Raw genomic sequence first — 21,925 nt, forward strand, 5'->3', positions numbered from 1 at the left:
AGTGTGTAAAGCTGCTGCTTGCAACACTGGCATCCCATATGAGTGCCAGTTTGAGTTCCAGCTGCTCCACTTCCGATCCAGCTCCCTACTGATGTGCCTGGGAAAGAGTGGAGGATGGCCCAGGTGCTTGGGCCCCGTCACCCTCATGGGAGACCTGGATGATGCTCCTGGCTCCTGGCTCCTCAGTCTGTGTGTGTGTGTGTGTGTGTGTGTGAGTGTGTGTGTGTAATTCTGCCTTCCAAATAAATTGAGTCACTCTCCAAATAAATTTGAAGGCAGAGTTACATGGAAAGACAGAGAGATGTCTTCTATCTGCTGGTTCACTCCCCAGATGGCACCAAGAGCCAGAGCTGATCCAATATGAAGCCAGGAGCTTGGAACTTCTTCTTGGTCTCCCATTGGGTATAGGGGCCCAAGGATTCGGGACATCTTCCGCTGCTTTCCCAGCCACATCAACAGGGAGCTGGATCAGAAGTGGAGCAGCCAGGACTCAAACCAGCGCCTTTATGGGGAACTGGCACCACAGGCAGTGGTTTTAGCCATTATGCCACAGCACCAGTCCCAGTAAATAAGTCTTTTTAAAATTTTTTTTCTATAACTAATAGTACACAAGATTCTCATAGAAAAACTCTGTAAAATACCTCAAAAAATAAGATACAAATTAATAACAAATTGACTGGAATTGACACAAAAATGGAGAAAGCTTATACTATTCAACACTAGATACAGAATCATGTGAAAGATTAGGATTCATATTTAAAGCAAAGAGATAAAAGAATGAATAAAAAAAGGGCTTGTTCAGAAACTATAGAAAATTCAGAATTTGAAAATTATCTCTGGGGCTGACTGCTCCACTCTTTTTTTTTTAATTATTTATTTATTTATTTGAAAGGCAGAGTTACAGAGAGGCAGAGGCAGCTAGAGAGACAGAGAGGTCTTCTATCCACTGGTTCACTCCCCAAATGGCCACAATGGCCAGAGTTGGCCCAATCAGAAGCCATGGGCCAAGAGATTCTTGTTGGTCTCCCATGTGAGTGCAGGGGCCCCAGCACTTGGGCCATCCGCCACTACTTTCCCAGGCGATAGCAGAGAGCTGGATTGGAAGTAGAGCAGCTGGGACTCAAACCAATGCCTGTGCAGGATGTCAGCACTGCAGGCAGTGGCTTTACCCACTACACCACAGCTCTGGTCCCCTTTTATTGTTTTTGTTATTTTTGTTTGTTTGTTTTTTGCTCCACTTCTGATTTCTCTCCATCTCTCCCTCTCTTTGTAACTCTGTGTTTCAAATAAATGAAATAAATCTTTAAAAGAAAGAAAAAAATCCCATTAAGATATCTTAAAATGAAAAAAATTAAGCTTCTAAGAATCAAAATCCAATAAAAGATTAACAGCAGACTAGATAAAGTTGAGAAAATTGGAGAACTAATCATTTGGAATGAAGGGCTAGTCTGTGGCATAGTAAGTTAAGCCTCTGCCTGCAGCACCAGCATCCCACATGGTCACTGGTTCAAGTCCTGGCTGTTCCACTTCCAATCCAGCTTCCTGCTGATATCCTGCGAAAGCAGTGGGAGATGGCCCAAGAACTTCGGTCTCGGCACCCATGTGGGAGACCTGTAAAAATCTCCTGGCTACTGGCTTTGGATCACCCCAGCTCCAGCAATGCAGCCATTTGAGGATGAACCATCAGATGGAAAACCTCTCTCTCTGTCTCCCTCTCTTGGTCTGTAACTCTGCCTCTCAAATAAATAAACATTTTAAAATTTTTTGGAATGAGACTCATGTAGAATGCAGCAAATCAATGTGAAAAGATAGAAAATATCCAAAGAAATTTAAGAGTCTTAGAGGACTGAAACATTTAATCATGCATATAATAGAAATTCCAGGGAGAGCTTCCAAGATGGCAGAGGGAGATACTGCTCTAGTCTAGGAGAAGATAGCTTAAAAAAAGTGGACAGAATAAAGTCTCAGGGAAGAGTTAGGGAGAAAATGGCAGAGGAAACTCTATACAAATTAAGGGACAAGGTGGACCTAGGTGAAGGGCATGGATGCCCACAACTTAGGACCCCAGCAGTCGAGAGTCTCTGCACCAGTGTTGGAAAGTGAGGTGAGACCAGACTGCAGCAGCCCAAGCCACTGGTGATAAAGCTGCAGGAAAAGCCTAGAGGAAACTGGGCTTGAAACCCCATGGGGGATGGTGTACCTGCCAAACTAGAGGAGGGAAAAAAAGGAAGGGCATGTTTTTCTCTCCCTGATTACCTTACAGTGGCATCCTGTAACAAGCCAATAAAGCAGGCACCATTTTGGACATACATAATAGCTGTGCCAGCTCGTGTCCATGCCAAGCAACCAGTCGAGTGGAGATTCCTAACTATGGTGGGGAGAAGTAACAGGGGGCTGAGTGATCATGACTGTGGGAGGCTTGTAAGCCAGGACTGTGAAAAAAAAACTGAGGCTATGTGGGAAGGTTCATGGTGTGGCTGGGACTTTGGGCAGTCACTGTGGGAGACTGCACACACACAGGGCTTCCTGGTTACCTGCTGAGGGACACTGCAGGGGAATCTGAGCTTACACTGAGGACTGAACAGATCCTTTGTGTGGTCGGTCCTGTGGGCAGAGCAGACAAATATTATACCCACTGGGGCTAGCACTCAGGCACTGGTCTCCTTTGAGGAAAGGAGCTCAGCTGAGCAGAATAAACCTCCCTTCTGATAAAAAACAAACAAAAAAAGATCTACTAAGCCAAACCTGGGTGTGTCACCTTAGACACACCCTTTGCCCAGGAGAACTGAACAGAGCTCCCTGGCCACATTCACCACACACCTCTAGATATTCACTGAAAGCAGACACTCCATTACCTACAGAAGCAAGGTAAAAAGATAAAACCGCCACAGTGAAAAATCAAAGAAACTAACAAGTATCTCCACAAATGCCAAGTAATTCAAGAAATAAGAATAAGGAAGACAATACAACACCTCCAAAAGAACACAACACTTCAATACTAGATTGTGAAGATGATGAGATTGAAGAAATGCCAGAAATGGAATTCTAAAAGTTATCATAAGATTACATAGAAGTAATCAGAAGCAAATGCATGAACTACTGAAATCCATATGTGACATGAAAGAAAATTCCTCCCACAAAATTGAGATCTTAAAGGGAAATCAAAATGAAATGAACAATTCAATAGAACAGATAAAAAATGCAGTGGAAAACTTAACAACAGAATTGGTGAAGAAGAAGAAAGAATATCAGACTTAAAAGACAAAGCATAGGAAATTATACAGTCAAACCAAAAACAAGAAGAAATTAGAAAACTAAAAAAATAATATTGGGAATCTACAGGATACTACCAAACGACCCAACATACAGGCTCTAGGAGTTCCTGGAGGCATGGAAAAAGAGAAAGCATTAGAAGGCCTATTAGTGAAATAATAACAGAAAATTTCCCTAATTTGGAGAAAGAAAGGGACATCCAAGTACAGGAAGCACATAGAACTCCTAATAGACATGACCAGAAAAGATCTTCACAACAACACATTGTAATCAAACTTTCCACAGTAAAAGACAAAAGATTCCAAAATGTACACAAGAGAAACACCAGATTAATGTCAGAGGATCTCCAATTAGACTCACAGCAGGCTTCTCATCAGAAACCCCACAGGCAAGGAGAGAATGGCAAGATAAATTCTAAGTCCTTAGAGAAACAAACTGTCAACCCAGAATACTGTACCCTGCAAAACTCTCATTTATGAGTAAAGGTAAAATAAAACCTTCAATAATGGGGATGGGACTGTGGGGCAGCAGGTTAATGCCCTGGCCTGAAAGCGCCAGCCTCCCATATAGGCACTGGTTCGAGACCTGGCTGCTCAACTTCCGATCCAGCTCTCTGCTATGGCCTGGGAAAGCAGTAGAAGATGGCCCAAGTCCTTGGGCCCCTGCACCGGTGTGGGAGACCCAGAGGAAGCTCCTGGTTCCTGACTTCGGATTGGCACACTTCTGGCCATTGTGGCCAATTGGGGAGTGAACCATCAGATGGAAGACCTCTCTCTCTCTCTCTGCCTCTGCTCTCGCTGTGTAACTCTGTATTTAAAATAAATAAATAGATCTTTAAAAAAAAAAAAAAAACCTTCAATAACAAGCAATTGAATGAATTTGTCACCACCCGTCCAGCCCTACAACAGATGCTTAAGGATGTGTTGACACAGAAACACAGAAACATGAGCATCACTACAAAAGAAGGTAAAGGAAGAAAATATCCCAATAAAACTTAAAAGGAAATTCAGAGTAAAAATAGGAATATTTTTTGAAAAATGGCAGTGCAAAGTCATTATTTATCAATAGTCACCTTGAATGTAAATGGCCTCAACTCTCCAGTTAAAAGACACAGACTGGATGAATGGATTCAAAACGAAACCCATCTATTTGCTGCCTACAAGAAACATATCTCACCAACAAACATGCATGCAGACTCAAAGTAAAAGGATGGAAAAAGCTATTCCATGCCAACAGAAACCAAAAAAAACTGCTAATATAGCCATCCTAATATCAGACAAAAGAGACTTTAAAACAAAAACTGTTAAAAGAGACAAAGACAATATGTAATGATTAAGGGATCAATTCAACAGGAAGATATAACTATTATAAATGTATATGCACCTAGTTACAGGGTACTTGGCTATTTAAAAGAAATGTTAATGGATCTAAAGGGAGACATAGACTCCAATTAAGTAGTAAGGAGGACTTCAGTACCCTACTTTCAGCAATGGACAGATCAACCAGACAGAAAATCAGCAGAAACAGCACAGTTAATCAACATTGTAGACCAAATGGACCTAAAAGATATCTACACAACTTTCCATTCTACAGCTACAGAATACACTTTCTTCTCATCAGTGCATGCAACTTTCTCTAGGATTGATCACATGCTAGGCAATAAAGCAAGTCTTACCATATTCCAAAAAATAGAAATCATACTATGTATCTTCTCAGACCACAGTGGAATAAGGCTGGAAATCAGCAAATCAGGAATCTTTAGAACATATGCAAACAGATGGAGGCTGAACAACAAGCTCCTGAATGAACAGTGAGATATTGAAGAAATCAAAAGAGAATTAAAAAAATTTCTAGAAACAAATGAAGACAACAATACAACATATTAAAACTTATGGGATTCAGCAAAAGCAGTGTTAAGAGGAAAGTTTATAGCAATTGGTGCCTACATCAAGAAATTGGAAAGGCACCAAATAAATGAGCTATCAAAGCATCTCAAGGATCTAGAAAGACAGCAACACACCAAGCCCAAAACTAGTAGGACACAAGAAATAATTAAAATTAGAAATCAACAAACGGAATTAAAAAAATATACAAAAGGTCAGCAAAACACAGAGCTGGTTTTTTTGGGCCCACTAACCCAAAAGAAGAAGAAAGAAGACCCAAATCAATAAAATTAGAGATGAAAAAGGAAATGTAACAACAAACATCACAGAAATAAAAAGAATCATCAGAAATTACAACAAAGGGCTGTGTGCCAACAAACAGGGAAACCTAGAATAAATAGACACATACAACCTACCTAAATTGAGCCATGTAGACATAGAAAACCTAAACATACCCATTACCAAGACGGAAATTGAATCAGTCATAAAGACTCTGCCAACAAAAAAGGCCCAGGACCAGATGGCTTCACTGCTGAATTCTACCAGACATTTAAAGAACCAACTCCACTTCTCAAGTTATTCAAAACAAATTATTTCTATGAGGCCAGTTTCACCTTAATTCCTAAACCTGAAAAAGATGCAATGGAGAAATAGAAGTACGACCAGTTTCTCTGATGAACATAGACACAAAAATCCTGAACAAAATTCTAGCCATTAGAATCCAATAACACATCAGAAAGATCATCCTCCCAGACCAAGTGAGATTTATCCCTGCTATGCAGGGATGGTTCAACATTTGCAAATCAATCAATGTGATGCATCACATTAACAAAACGAAGAAGAAAACCATATGATTATCTCAATATATGCAGAAAGAGCATTTGATAAAATGCAACACCCTTTCATGATGAAAACTCTGAGCAAATTGGGTATAAAAGGAACATTACTCAACACAATCAAGGCAATTTATGACAAACCCACAGCCAGCATCCTATTGAGTGGTGAAAAGTTGGAAGCATTCCCACTGAGATCTGGTACCAGACAGGGATGCCCACTCCCACCACTGTTATTCAATATAGTACTGGAAGTTTTAGCCAGAGCCATTAGGCAAGAAAAAGAAATCAAAGGGATACAAAATTGGGAAGGAGGAAATCAAACTATCCCTTTTAACAGATGACATGATTTTATATAAAGGGGATCCAAAAGACTCCATTGAGAGACTATTGAAACTCATAGAAGTTTGGTAAAGTAGCAAGATATAAAATCAATACACAAAAACCAACAGCCTTTGTATATATAGACAATGTCATGGCTGAGAAAGAACTTCTAAGATCAAACCCATTTACAACAGCTACAAACAAAATCAAATACCTTGGAATAAATTTAACCAAGGATATCAAAAATCTTTACAATGAGAATTACAAAACATTAAAGAAAGAAATAGAAGATACCCCAAAAAGGAAAAATCTTCCATGTTCATGGATTGGAAAAATCAATATCTTCAAAATGTCCATTTTTCAAAAGCTATTTACAGATTCAATGCGATGCCAATCAAAATACCAAAGACATTCTTCTCAGATCTGGAAAAAATGATGCTGAAATTCATATGGAAACACAGGAGACCTCAAGCAGCTAAAGCAATCTTGTACAGCAAAAGCTCAACCAGAGGCATCACAATACCAGATTTCAAGACATACTATAAGGAAGTTATAATCAAAACAGCCTGGTCTGGTAACAGAAACAAAAGGAGAGACCAGTGGAAAAGAATAGAAATGCCAGAAAATTGGGGCTGGCAATGTGGCATAGTGGGTATAGCTGCAGCCTGCAATGCCAGCATCCCATATGGATGCCGGTTTGAGTCCTGGCTGCTCCACTTCTGATCCAGCTCTCTGCTATGGCCTGGGAAAGCAGTAGCAAATGGCCCAAGGTCCCAAGTTCTTGGACCCCTGCACCCATGTGGGAGACCCAGAAGAAGCTCCTGGCTCCTGGCTTCAGATCAGCACAGCCCTGGCCTTTGTAGAATGAACCAGCGGATGGAAGACTTTCTCTCTTTCTTCTCTCTCTCTCTCTCTCTCTCTCTCAGACTCTCCTTCTCTCTGTGTGTAGCTCTGACTTTGAAATAAATAAATAAATCTTTAAAAAAAACACCAAAAATCAATCCAAGCATCTACAACCAACTTAGACAAACGAATGGTGCTGTGAAAACTGGGTTTCCACATGCAGAAGTATGAAGCAAGACCCCTGCCTTACATATTACACAAAAATCCACAAAAAATGGATTAAAGATCTAAATCTGTGACACAGCACTATCAGATTATTAGAAGACATTAGTGAAACCCTGCAAGACATTGGCACAGATAAAAAGTTTTTTGGAAAAGACCCCAGAGGCACAGGCAATCAAAGCCAAAATTAGCAAATGGAATTACATCAAATTTAGAAGTTTCTGTACTATAAAAAAAAAATCAGGAAAGTGAAGAGGCAACCACAGAATGGTAGAAATTATTTGCAAACTATGCAACTGATAAAGGATTAATAACCAGAATATACAAAGAGATCAAGAAACTTGACAACAACAAAACAGACAACAACAAAATAGACAACCCAGTTAAGAGATGAGCAAAGGACTTAAACATACATTTTTCAAAAGAGGAAATACATATAGCCAACAGACAAATGAAAAAATGTTCAGGATCACTAGCAATCAGGAAAATGCAAATCAATGCCACAATGAGGTTTCACTTCACCCCAATTAGAATGACTTTCATAACAAGCAACAAATGCTGGTAACGATGTGAGGGAAAAGGTACCCTAATTCACTGTTGGTGGGAATGCAAACTGGTAAAGCCACTATGGAAGAAAGTATGGAGATACCTCAGAAATCTGAATATAGACCTACCATATGACCCAGCCATCCCAATCCTGGGAACTTACCCAAGGGAAATGAAATCAGCATGTGAAATAGTTATCTGCACCCCATGTTTACTGCAGCTCAATTCACAATAACTAAGACATGGAATCAACCTAAATGCTAGTCAACCGAAGACTGGATAAAGAAATTATGGGATATATACACTATGAAATACTCCAGAGTAGTAAAAAGAAATGAAATCCAGTCATTTACAACAAAATGGATGAATCTGGAAAACATACTTAGTGAAATAAGCCAGTCCCAAAGGGACAAATACCATATGTTCTCCCTGATCTGTGAGAAGTAATGGAGCACTAAAAGGCAATCTGTAGAACTGAAATTGAGCTGCCCTTGTCTTGACTGTCAAGGAATGGTTTTTTTTTGTTGTAGTTTTTGTTTTTTTCTTCATATTATTTATTGAACTCTTTACTTAACATAGAGTTAATCATATTTGTATAAAGGCAATTGAGGATGGATCTCCACAAAAAATAAGAGTGGGTATAAGAGAGGGGGGAGGAAATTTATAACTGTAAAGCTGTATAGTTCTGCGTATGTTCCTACAGATTTACTTCTAAGGGTACAGTTTAAAAACTTGTCATGGAACCCTAAATCCCATTAAGCTTGGTGGTAAAAATACCACCTTAAGCGTTAAAGTGATCATATAGATAGGATTAAGTGTTAAAGAGATCATATAAATAGGAACAAGTGTCTAGTAATAATATTAGATAGAGTTAAACAGGAGAGAATGTTCCAACATGGGAAGCAGTCCACACAGCAGTTGCTTTAAGTAACACTCTAACCTCAGAATCAGCACTTATGGCTTCCTGGTCTGGCTGAAAAGCCCGAGCATTTCAAGCATGGAAAGCCAAGACACTGTGGCAAAAAATGTTCTATTTGAAGGATCTAAGTAAGACCCCAGCAGAAAGAAGTGGCCATTAATGAAGGATGTACTTTTCTCTATAAAGGGAGGAGAGATCTTCCACTTTGCTTTTGGCCTTGTCTAAATTCTGATGGAATTTATGGATTCGAAAGGCTTCCTTAGCCTAGGCAGCTGATGTCGGGAGCCTTGGGTGGTCATTGACATCATACATAAGAGTGTTAATTGTTAAATTAACAACAGGAGTCTCTGTGCACTAACTCTCCATGCAGGACCTCTGTCCTCAATCAGTTCTATTATGAGAGTTAACTGTAAAACTAGTTTGCAAACAATTTTTTGTGTATGTGCAAATTGTTGAAATCTTAGTATAGAGTTGGTCTTCTGTGTACAAAGTTAATTGAAAATGAATCTTAATGGAGAATGGGACTGGGAATCAGGGAGGAGGAGGAGGAGCAGTGTGAGTGTGGGTAGAAGGGCAGGTATGGTGGGAATAACTATAGAATTTAGGAATAACTATATCCCTAAAGTTGTACTTATGAAATTTGTATTCCTTAAAAAATAAATTAATTTTAAAAAATTCCAAAAAGTGAGAAAAAATTGTAGACATAAATAAAATTGTAGACAATACTGAAAAGAGATAATTTGGAGATTCTTTCATAATTTAAGATACAAATTCTTACTAAAAAACTAAAGACCAGGATGCAATAGGTAATATTGAGCAATGAAGTAACTATACAATATACTAGTAGATCTAAATAAGCACTGAATAAACATTTTAATATGTCTTTTTTTAAAACAAGAAAAGAAAGGAAAATGAAGAAGAATTTGAGTGTGTATGTTGCGCTTAAAATGTTCAAAATACAGATACTGATTAATTTTAGCCTGTATTAAGCATGCCTATAAATATTTGAAGATGTACATTAAAGTTATAGAAGCAAAAATAAAATTACAAAAATACAGCAGTCTGAAGGAAGAATTAGGAAATACCATAAATCAAATAGGAGGTAATAAAAAAGAAAAATCAAATGATGAGAAATTAAAGCAAAATAGAGGCCGGCGCCGCTGCTCAATAGGCTAATCCTCCACCTTGTGGCGCCAGCACACCGGATTCTAGTCCCGGTCAGGGCACTGGATTCTGTCCCGGTTGCCCCTCTTCCAGGCCAGCTCTCTGCTGTGGTCCGGGAAGGCAGTGGAGGATGGCCCAAGTTCTTGGGCCCTGCACCCCATGGGAGACCAGGAGAAGCACCTGGCTCCTGCCTTCGGATCAGCATGGTGCACAGGCCACAGCGCACCAGCCGTGGCGGCCATTGGAGTGTGAACCAGCGGCAAAAGCAAGACCTTTCTCTCTGTCTCTCTCTCTCACTATCCACTCTACCTGTCAAAAACGAAACAAAACAAAAAGCAAAATAGAAACATACAGGTGCAAGGGAAGGACGGATGAAAAGGATGGTTAACAGACACAGGAGTGCAGTGGGGTCAGAGGAGTGACAGTAGGATAACTCCAGTTGACAGCAATTAACTGAATTTCTCAAAGTAGCTAGTAGAGAGGATTTTGAATGTTCCTAACACAAAGAAATGATAAATGTCTAAGCTGGTAGATATGCAAATTACCCTGTTCTGATGGTTATACATTGTATATATGTAATGAAATGTCACAACTCCACCCTATAAATATGTACAATTACTGTGTCAAAAATAAATATATAAAGCACAAAAGAATGGAAATGCAAAATAAGATTTAAGAAATCATGGGGGCCGGCACTGTGGCATAGTGGATAAAGCCACCACCTTCAGTACTGGCATCCCACATGGGCACCAGTTCGAGTCCTGGCTGCTCTGCTTTCAATCCAGCTCCTTGCTATGGCCGGAAAAGCAGTAGTAGATGACCCAAGTGGTTGGGCCCCTGCCTCTGTGTGGGAGACCTGGAAGAAACTCCTGTCTCCTGGCTTCAGATTGATGCAGCTCCTGCCTTTAAGGCCAATGGGAAGTGAACTAGCAGATAGAAGACCTCTCTCTCTCTGCCTCTGCTTCTCTGTAACTCTGCCTTTCAAATAAATAAATAAATCTTTTTAAAAAACCATTTTTTAAATTTGAAATGGGTTGAAAATGTGAATACAGTGAATCTAATAACAATTGAAGGAAACATGGAAGAATTCTTCTGCAGTAAAGAATTGGAAATCTTTCAAACCATATACAAATCCAAAAACAACCAAAATATTTAATTTTCACTCCATAGAACTAGAAGATAAACAAGCAATAGTTAGCATGACAAATATTACCATAACGACAAAGAAAATGGAATGTATGTGAAAAAATAAAATCAGAATCAATAGATAAATCAATGTCTTCTTTTTTTTTTATTTGACAGGTAGAGTTATAGACAGAGACAGAGAAAGGTCTTCCTTCCATTGGTTCACCCCCCAAATGGCCATTATGGCCGGCGCTGCACCAATCCACAGCCAGGAGCCAGGTGCTTCCTCCTGGTCTCCCATGTGGGTGCAGGGGCCTAAGCACTTGGGCCATCCTCCACTGCTTTGCCGGGCCCCAGCAGAGAACTGGACTGGAAGAGGAGCAACCGAGACTAGAACCCGGCACCCAAATGGGATGCCAGTTCGGCAGGCAGAGGATTAACCAAGTGAGCCACAGCGCCAGCCCCTCAACCCTCAATGTCGTCATCATCGTCGTCTTCTTCTTCTTCTTCTTCTTCTTTTGACAAGCAAAGTTAGACAGAGAGAGAGAGAGAGAGAGAGAGAGAGAGAGAGAGAGAGAGAGAAAGGTCTTCCTTCCATTGGTTCACCTCCCAATGGTTGCCACAGCTGGCCTGCTGCACCAATCTGAAGACAAAAGCCAGGTGCTTCCTCCTGGTCTTCCATGCAGGTGCAGGGTCCAAGGTCCTGGGCCATCCTCCACTGCCTTCCTGGGCCGCAGCAGAGAGCTGGACTGGAAGAGAAGCAACAGGGACAGAACCTGGTGCCCCAGCCGGGACTAGAACCTGGGGTACCAGCGCCGCAGGCAGAGGAATAGCCTAGTGAACCACAGCGCCAGGTCAATGACTTCTTAATATGTAAAAAATAATTCTTACAAATAAATAATATAATAGGAAAATGAGTATGGGGGACTGGCATTGCAGCACAATCAGTTAAGCCATTGCCTGCTGCACCAGCATCCCATGTGGGTGCTGGTTCAAGTCCTGGCTGTTCAGCTTCCATGTAGCTCCCTGCTAATGCACCTGGGAAAGCAGCAGAAGATGGCTCAAGTGCTTAGGCCTCAGAACCTGCATGGGAGATCTAGAAGAAGCTCCTGGCTCATGGCTCCAGCATGGCCCAGCCCCAGCCCTTGTGGCCATTTGGGGAAGGAACCAGTGGATAGAAGAACTAACTCTCTCCCCGCCCTGCCCCACGCCTCTGCATCTGCCTCTCCTCTCTCTGTGTAACTCTTTCAAGTAAATAAATAAATCTTTAAAATAAAAAAGAGGCTGGCGCTGCGGCTCAATAGGCTAATCCTCTGCCTGCCGCGCTGGCACACCGGGTTCTAGTCCTGGTCAGGGCGCCAGATTCTGTCCTGGTTGCTCTTCTTCCTGTCCAGCTCTCTGCTCTGGCCCGGGAGTGCAGTGGAGGTTGGCCCAGGTGCTTAGGTCCTGCACCTGCATAGAGACCAGGAGAAGCACGTGGCTCCTGGCTTCAGATCAGCATGGTGCGCCGGCCGCAGCGGCCATTGGGGGGTGAACCAACAGAAAAAGGAAGACCTTTCTCTTTGTCTCTCTCTCACTATCCACTCTGCCTGTCAAAAAAATTAAAATTAAAATAAAAAAGAAATATAAGGAAGAACATAGTAGCTACCTCTGGGATGCAGGTGAACTTACAGAAACTAAGCAATGGAGTGTAGAATCAGAGGGACAATTTTTGCTATATTTCTAATTAATTTGTTTTAATTATACAAATTATTATGGAAAAATAAACAAGAAAGAATAGGATTTATATGAGATCTATTTTTGGAGTGGCCATGTTGCATAAAGTCACTAAAGTCAGGTGCAAATGATGTATTTGAATGACTTCATTTTTGTAAAAAGCATATGGATGTGAAGGTTATTGTATCTATTTATGGGTGTAAAGAAAGATGCATAAGTATTCACATGAAATAACAGTCTTTCAAGAGGTGTAAAGAGATGTTATCAACTCTTCATAGGTCTTTGGATTGTTAAACTTATTAAAAATGTATACTTTTGATTTTTAAAAATAGGATAATAAAAATGTTTAAATAAAAAACATTTTATGGTTGTTTTACCACAAAGAATGACACGATTTGTATAAAAGTAAAGAACTGTACACAAATTTTATTTTTTAGATTATTAGTATATGGATATATGATCCAGAGAACGCAGATCCTGAAGAGCTACTGTGGAAAGCAAAAGAACCTTCATTAGTAGGTGGCAACATTGCATCATAATCAAAATAATATGCTACATTTTTTGTAAGGGCTGTGAATAAGTTATAATCAAATGATAGGATTTTATACTGTCAAAGCTAACTAAATACATTTTCATTATCCATTTACATTTAGTTTAGCCATTAGAGTGATTTTGAATTTGTGCTAAATATCTACAGTTATAAACTATACTTTAGAATTCTGTTTTTAATAATATATATAAATTCTTTTTTTCTTAATGTATTTTAACTTTATTTGAAAAGTATAAAGAGAGGGAGAGCTGTCTGATGGTTCACTCCCCAAATGGCCAAAACCAGGAGCCTGGATCCCGATCCATGTCAATGGCAGAGACCCTAATATTTGAGCCGTCATCTGCCTCCAAGGATGCACATTAACAGGAAGCTGGATTGGAAGCATGTAGCCAGGACTTAAACTAGGCACTTTTTTAAAAAAACAGATTTTTATTAATTAATTTATTTTTATTTGAAAGGCAGAGTTAGAGAGAGAGGGAGAGAGATTGAGAGAGATCTTCCATCTGTTGGTTCACTCCCCAAATGGCTGCAATGGGCAGAGCTGAACCAAAGCCTGGAGCCAGGAGCTTCATCCTGATCTCTCACGTGGGTGCAGGGACCCAAGGACTTGAGCCATCTTGCCCTGATTTCCCAAGCACATTAACAAGGAGTTGGATTGGAAGCGGGGCAGGCAGGACTCAAACCAGTGCCCACACGGGATGTCTATGCTGCAGATGGCAGCTTAACCCACTGTGCCACAGTGCTGGTCCCTGAGCCAGGACTTTTGATATGGGATGTGGATATCTCAAATGGAGGTTTAAGCTGCTATACCAAACACCCAAACACCTAAATTCTTTTTTTTTTTTTTAAGATTCATTTGAAAGAGTCACACAGTGAGAGCAAGGGAGAGAGAGAGAGAGAGAAAGAGAGAGAGAGCGAGAGAGAGCGCTCTTCCATTTGCTGGTTCACTCTCCAAATGGCCACAATGGCTGGGGCAGGGCCAGGCTGAAGCCAGGGGTCAGGAGCTTCATTTAGGTCTCCCATCTGGGTGCAGGGGCCCAAGCACTTGTGTCATCTTCCTCTGCTTTCCTAGGTGCATTAACAGGGAGCTGGATCAGAAATGGAGAATCCAGGTCTTGAACTGATGCCCATACGGGATGCTTGCATCACAATCAGAGGCTTTACCTGCTGTGCCACAGCAGTGGCCCCAATGCCCAAATTCCTATTGAGCATTCTTGTTATTTTCTATGAACCTCATCATTTATATTGTTCTAAAAATATTCCTTAACCATCTATATGATGTAGAAGTCTGTGGTTTTAATCACTCACATTTGTGTCTCGTGACCAAGAAGAATGAGGAGCATTGTCAGGGAAGGACAAGCAAAGAAGCAAAATTTGTTGAAGCAAGAGAAAGCTCTCACTTGAGGGAGGGGCAGCCATTAGGGGGAAGTTGCTTAGGGGTTTATATCCTTTGGGCTGTGAGAGAGTTTGTACAGGTTTTGCAAACAGGTTAGTCGTGCATGATCTTGTTACTGGAGGGTAGGTATCTGGAGCTGGATGAGTCCAGCTATAACCACATCCTGTTTTGTTCTCACTTTTTCTATTTTGTTTTTGAATAGTGAGAGAGAGTATTTTGTTTCAGGTGTGTACCTCTGAACATCAGACTTGAGTCTCTTGGGCTTTTTGTTACCCTATCTGCTTCAGGCCTCAGCTGTCTCCTATCTCTATCATATATTGAAGGTATCCTTCAAAAGTCTGTGTAATCCCTTATTGAACTGGAAACAAGCTTTCTAAAAGTACAACGTAGTGAATAAATAAGCCTTTTGATTAATTTGTTATATATATATATATATATACACACACACACACACATATATATATATCTTTCAAGATTTAAATTCTGTTTTCTGTTACAATCAGAATGTATTAAAGAAAAATATAAAATGAACTGTTAGCTAACTGTTAGTTTCTCTTGGAACTGTTTGAGTCAACATCTGTCTGTTTTTGAAATAGCATGTTATCCCGAGTCATAGTATTCAAATTCCCCATAGATGGACTGATAAATCAGAATGTTAGGCAACTCATAGGCAATAAAATAAATTAATGGTAATTAAATACTATAAGCATGACTCAATTTCTAATTTTTTAAGTGAAATATTCACATTTTCATATTAGTACATGCATGAATAGTACTTGACTCCCCCCCCCAACATCTCCATGTTTACCCATAACCATGTCATTTTCTTGTAACCTATCATGGTTTTCCATTAAAACAGCATAGACTTATCACTGTAGGCCTCTCAACAGAGCATACAAAGCTCTTGATACCTGTCTGTGACCTCAGCTCTCCACACTTGCAGATACTGGCTGTTGCATGCATCTGCTTGTCTTTGCTTATACTATTTCTTCTGTATCAAAACCCATTCTCTTCCTTCATTGGTAACTTCTACTCATTTTTTAGGTCTCCGGCCACATGCCACTGTCTCCACAATCCCTGCCATGACCATATCAGGGTTTTTTCTCACCTGAGTAACTTGAGGGAGTTGTTTGCATCAGTTATCAACAAGATGGCTATGACAAAATATGGATGGTCTAATGTTGGGTTGGGGTTGTTTTGCTTTGTTACAAATAAGATATAAATGTGCCTAACAGATACTCAACCCTTAGTTTTATCCCTGACTTCATTCTCTTCCATAACCATCCCTGGTTTTGACCTGTAAATAGTCACATATTTTAAATTCATTCTTGTGTTTTATTCCATCTTTGAACCTGAACCCACTGCCCTATCTCATCTCATTAAATCTCTGAGCCTCAAGCTATTCCCAACATCCACTCAAGGGAAAAGAGGGCCAGCAGTAGAATGAGACTCAGGAATGGGACCAAGAATAACTGTTTTGTGCAATTTGGTCTCTCTGTCTTTCAAATAAAATGAAAATAAATAAATAAAGTAATCACTCTCCCAAGAACCTTATCCTCAGAAATAGTCCTAATCATGGAGAAGACTGTATATCTGATTATGCCCATGGCAATATTATTTACCTATAATGAAAAAAAAATAAGACTACATGAATGTACAACAGAGGAGTATTAAGTAAATGATGATAATACACTCAAAGGAATATCTTATAGTAGTTAGAAGCAATACACATATAGATTCTTATAACCTGATAACATGAATAGCCTATACTTGGTAAATCTGAAATAAAATACCAAATGTGTATTTTGTCTTTTTATCACTCATATTTGATATTTTTTTCTGTATTTATAAAATTTAATAACAATAAATTTCCTTTTTAATGGAAAATATTTTTAAGCTTTTCTACATGATTATCTTAGCTTTTCCTTGGTCATTTTTTATAATGTATATTATATATACGCATTGTGATTATTTCCATCTTATTCTTTGCTCCACGAATAATGCTTTTACTCTTTTTCTTTGGAGTTATTTAAACCAACATTGCAAATAAAATTCTGAAAAGTGAATAAGATTTTCAGAAACATAATATCTATCATTCATGGGGTATTTATTAGGTACACCTATATTTCTCTGTCAAAATCATTAAGTGTATATTCTTTGGGAAGATCTTTTAGGGCCATTGTTCCTACTCCAAACAATAGGTTAGGATCTCCTATTAGGCAGTCCTACAGCCCCTGAAACTACTGACACATATCATAGCAATCTCTAGCACTCCTTTATGGGAGATTGATTTATTTATATAAAATTGAATAATAGTTGTATTAGAAGATTAGAACAGAAGGAGCTATGGAAGTCTAAACTGGCCCTCATTATCCAATATTTTATTCTAGGAATTCCTCATAATAAAATAGTTGCCTCTGTTCAAAAAATACCTTATTAGGAATGATTCCAGTTCAATTCACCTTCTCCTTATTTTTCATGAGAAAAAGAGGAAGCATGTTATATCTACCTGAATTCTAAAAAGAATTTTTCTTGAAGTCTCCATATTCTGTTTAAAGTCTTCCTTTTAAAAAAGTGTGCTATTTTGAAAGTGCAATCATATAGAAATACTTCTCACAGATTACTTTTAGAAACTTCATTATATATTTCACAAGATAAAAACTATGATTGCAGAGTTAGGAATCCCCACAGTCCCGGTTCATAAACGATTCTGATCAGAAACTGTGACGTGACTTGTTTATAATTTATGTAGTTCAAATGGGAAGGAGGCTACATGTTAGGAAAAAAAGATAAATCTTGAAAATGTAGTGAATGTAAATGTAGTGAATATAAACAATATCATAACAAACAATAAATTCAATATTTTATAATGCAATTTTAATATTTTAACTATAAGAGTAAAAGAGAAATTTTATTTTGTTTTAACAGCATTCCATAGTGCTAAGCAAACAGTTGGCCATTATGGGACAGAAACCAACCATACATACAATTCTACAGAGAAAAGCTTACTTTCCGTATGAGGACCAGAGGAAAGGGTATTTAATTTTTAAATTTCAAATATAAAATTTAATTTCATAAGTCCAAAAATACCAGAAGGTTATAAGAGATTTAAAAACCCTAGCAGAATTTTATTGGAATATATATATATATATCTTGTATGTAATTTGCAGGTGCTTTGTTATGGTACACAAAAAAATTATAGTAAACAGAACTAATTATCAACTCAGAAAATGCCAGTCAGACTTTTGGATATTAGTTTCACAATTTGTGTTAATAGTTAAACCTTGGGGGCAATCATTTGGCCTAGTAGCTAAGCTGCTATTTGGGACACCCACATCAAATATCAGAGTACCTGGTTTCTTTTTTTTATTTATTTTTTTAACTTTTATTTAGTAAATATAAATTTCCAAAGTACAGTTTATGGATTACAATGGCTTCCCCCCCCCATAACTTCCCTCCCACTCTCACCCCTCCCATCTCCCGCTCCCTCTCCCATTCCATTCACATCAAGATTCATTTTCAATTATCTTTATATACAGAAGATCGATTCAGTATATATTAAGTAAAGATTTCATCAGTCTGCACCCACACAGAAACACCAAGTGTAAAATACTGTTTCAGTACTAGTTGTAGCATTACTTCACATTGGACAACACATTAAGGACAGATCCCACATGAGGAGTAAGTTCACAGTGACTCCTGTTGTTGACTTAACAATTTGACACTCTTGTTTATGGCATCAGTAATCTCCCTAGGCTCTAGTCTTGAGTTGCCAAGGCTATGGAAGCCTTTTGGGCTCACCGGCTTCGATCTTATTCCAACAGGGTCATAGTCAAAGTGGAAGTTCTCTCCTCCCTTCAGAGAAAAGTACTTCCTTCTTTGATGGCCCCGTTCTTTCTACTGGGATCTCACTCGCAGAGATCTTTCATTTAGGTGTTTTTGTTGTTGTTGTTGTTGTTTTTGTTTTGTTTTGTTTTTGCCAGAGTATCTTGGCTTTCCATGCCTAAAATACTCTCATGGGCTCTTCAGCCAGATCCAAATGCCTTAAGGACTGACTCTGAGGCAAGAGTGCTGTTTAGGACATTTGCCATTCTATGAGTCTGTTGTGTATCCCGCTGCCCATGTTGGATCGTTCTCTCCCTTTTGTATTCTATCAGTTAGCATTAGCAGACACTAGTCCTGCTTGTGTGATCCCTTTGACTCTTAGACCTATCAGTGTGATCAGTTGTGAACTGAAGTTGATCACTTGGACTAGTGAGATGGCATTGGTACATGCAACCTTGATGGGATTGTATTGGCATCCCCTGGCACGTTTCTAACTCCACCATTTGGGGCAAGTTCGATTGAGCATGTCCCAAATTGAGAGTACCTGGTTTCAATACGCAATCTGGTTTCTTTTTTTTAAGATTTATTTATTTATTTGAAAGTCACAGTTACACAGAGAGAGGAGAGGCAGAGAGAGAGAGAGAGAGAGAGAGAGAGAGAGAGAGAGAGAGTCTTCTGTCCGATGGTTCACTCCCCAATTGGCTGCAAGGGCAGAGCTGCACCAAACCGAAGTCAGGAGCCAGGTGCTTCTTCTGGGTCTCCCACACCAGTGCAGGGGCCCATCTTCTGCTGCTTTCCCGGGCCATAGCAGAGAGCTGGATTGGAAGTGAAGCAGGCACCCATATGGGATGCCGGCACTTCAGGCCAGGGCGTTAACCCAATGCACCACAGTATCAGCCCCCAATCTGGTTTCTAACTCAAGCTTCCAGCTAATGCAGACTTTGAAAGCCAATAGTGATGGCTCAAGATAATGGGTTCCTGCTACCTATGTGGGAGACCTGGACTGTATTCTTTGCTTCAAGCTTTGCCCCCATCCCCAACTGTTGTGGGTGTTTGGAGGGTGAACCATGAGATGGAGCTCTGAATATCTGCCAAATAAATAAATAATTCTTTAAAATGCCTAAGCCTCAAACCAAGAGCCTCATTCAGGATGATGACAAATCCTGGCAATATTTGAAAATATGTCCTGCTGGGAACATGAACTAAAGTGGTATGATGGATGTCACAATCACTGCCACCCCCAGTGCACACAGACACACCACAACAGCAAACTCTCCTTGAGAAAGAATACCTGTTACTGCTAAAATAAGTAGGTTATCATGAAATATAAACAGCTTTTTTTTTTTTTGACAGGCAGAGTGGACAGTGAGAGAGACAGAGAGAAAGGTCTTCCTTTTGCCGTTGGTTCACCCTCCAATGGCCGCCACGGCGCATCCAATGGCCGCCGCGGCAGGCATACCGTGCTGATCCGAAGCCAGGAGCCAGGTGCTTTTCCTGGTCTCCCATGCGGGTGCAGGGCCCAACCACCTGGGCCATCCTCCACTGCACTCCCTGGCCACAGCAGAGAGCTGGACTGGAAGAGGGGCAACCGGGACAGAATCTGGCGCCCCGACTGGGACTAGAACCCGGGGTGCCGGCGCCGTAAGGCGGAGGATTAGCCTAATGAGCTGCGGCGCCGGCCTAGACAGCCTTTCTTAATCTGTTGAGCACCTTGGCACAGGGCAACATTCTTACGACCTACAGTGACTATACAGTTAGTGAGGGAGACAGAGAGATGTGAGGTGGAAGTGAACCCAGAGTGTAGAACACATAAAGGGCACACCAGCTCAGGCCGAGAGGAGAGGTAATGAAGGAAGGATTTCCTAAAAAGATGACGCCTGCTTTTTGAAAAGAAATAAAAGCTAGCTGATTGGAGGAACTTTCAAACTGAGACCTGAGAAAGCAGATGTATTCAAGAAGATATGAGAAAGTTCAATTCAGGGGTGAGTGAGGGGTGCCATTAGGGAAATAAAATGGATTTAAAACAATAATACTAATCTAAACTAAACTTCAGGCCAGGGCTTTAACCCCCTGCACCATAGTGCCAGCCCCAACCTAAACTTCTTAAATCTTATTTTGTAAAACTTGGAAGGGAAGGAGGTAGGAAAATGTCACTATAATGATTACTATAAAACTAAACTAAAGGGGCCGGTGCCATGGCGCAGTAGGTTAATCCCCCGCCTGCAGCGCTGGCATCCCATATGGGCACCAGTTCTAGTCCCGGCTGCTCCTCTTCCATTCCAGCTCTCTGCTATGGCCTGGAAAAGCAGTAGAAGATGGCCAAAGTGCTTGGGCCCCTGCACTCATGTGGGAGACTAGGAAGAGGCACCTGGCTCCTGGCTTTGGATCAGTGCAGCTCCAGTCGTTGCGGCCATTTGGGGAGTGAACCAACGGACAGAAGACCTTTCTCTCCGTCTCTCCCTCTCACTGTCTGTAACTCTACCTCTCAAATAAATAAGTAAAATCTTTAAAAAAATTTTTAAACTAAAGGCCCCCTCTGATTTAAAAGAAAGGAAGATCAGATACAATTTGTTACTTCCTATTTTTAATAGCATTATTGAACTATAATCTGCATGCCTGGGGCCGGCGCTGTGGCGCAGTGGGTTAACGCTCTGGCCTGAAGTGCCAGCATCCCATATGGGCGCTGGTTCGAGATCGGGCTACTCCACTTCCAATCCAGCTCTCTTCCATGGCCTGGGAAGGCAGTAGAAGATGGCCCAAGTCCTTGGGCCCTGCACCGGTGTGAAAGACCAGGAAGAAGCTCCTGACTCCTGGCTCCTGGCTTCGGACCGGTGCAGCTCTGGCCTTGCTGCCAATTGGGGAGTGATGCATCAGATGGAGGACCTCTCTCTCTCCTGCCTCTCTTCTCTCTGTGTAACTCTGACTTTTAAATAAATAAATAAATCTTTTAAAAACATTGTGTACCTAACAGTTTGCCCTTTTAAACTATACAATTCAATGATTTTGGGTATCTACAGAGTTATGCTACTATCAGATCAATGGAATTCTAGAACCTCGTAATCAACCCAAAAATAAATCCCGTATTCTCTTTACCCAGGCCCTGGCCCTGCTAATCTATTTTATGTCTGTATGGATTTGCCTATTCTAGAAATTTCCTATCAAGAGAATCATACACTTTTTTGTGACTAAGTTTTTTCAGCTAGCATCATGTTTCCAGGGTCCATACATGTTATAGCATGCATCAGTACTTCATTATTTTTTATTGTCAAATAATATTCTATGAAGTGGCTATATCACATTTTGGTT

General features: G+C 40.2%; 1 protein-coding gene across 1 annotated transcript in view; it reads left to right on the forward strand.

The window, feature by feature from the left end:
* The window catches only part of CATSPERE (catsper channel auxiliary subunit epsilon), a 175,277-nt gene that overhangs the window by 50,221 nt on the left and 103,131 nt on the right, over positions 1 to 21,925 (forward strand). The window contains exons 7-8 of the mRNA XM_089311658.1: positions 13,286 to 13,363; positions 17,723 to 17,829. Coding sequence (XP_089167784.1) covers positions 13,286 to 13,363; positions 17,723 to 17,829 — 185 coding nt within the window. The remainder of the gene's footprint in view (positions 1 to 13,285; positions 13,364 to 17,722; positions 17,830 to 21,925) is intronic.

The sequence above is a fragment of the Oryctolagus cuniculus genome, chromosome 13 (assembly GCF_051225735.1).
Source record: "Oryctolagus cuniculus isolate XC-2025 breed Fujian yellow rabbit chromosome 13, ASM5122573v1, whole genome shotgun sequence".
In the NCBI taxonomy this organism is placed as follows: Eukaryota; Metazoa; Chordata; class Mammalia; order Lagomorpha; family Leporidae; genus Oryctolagus; species Oryctolagus cuniculus.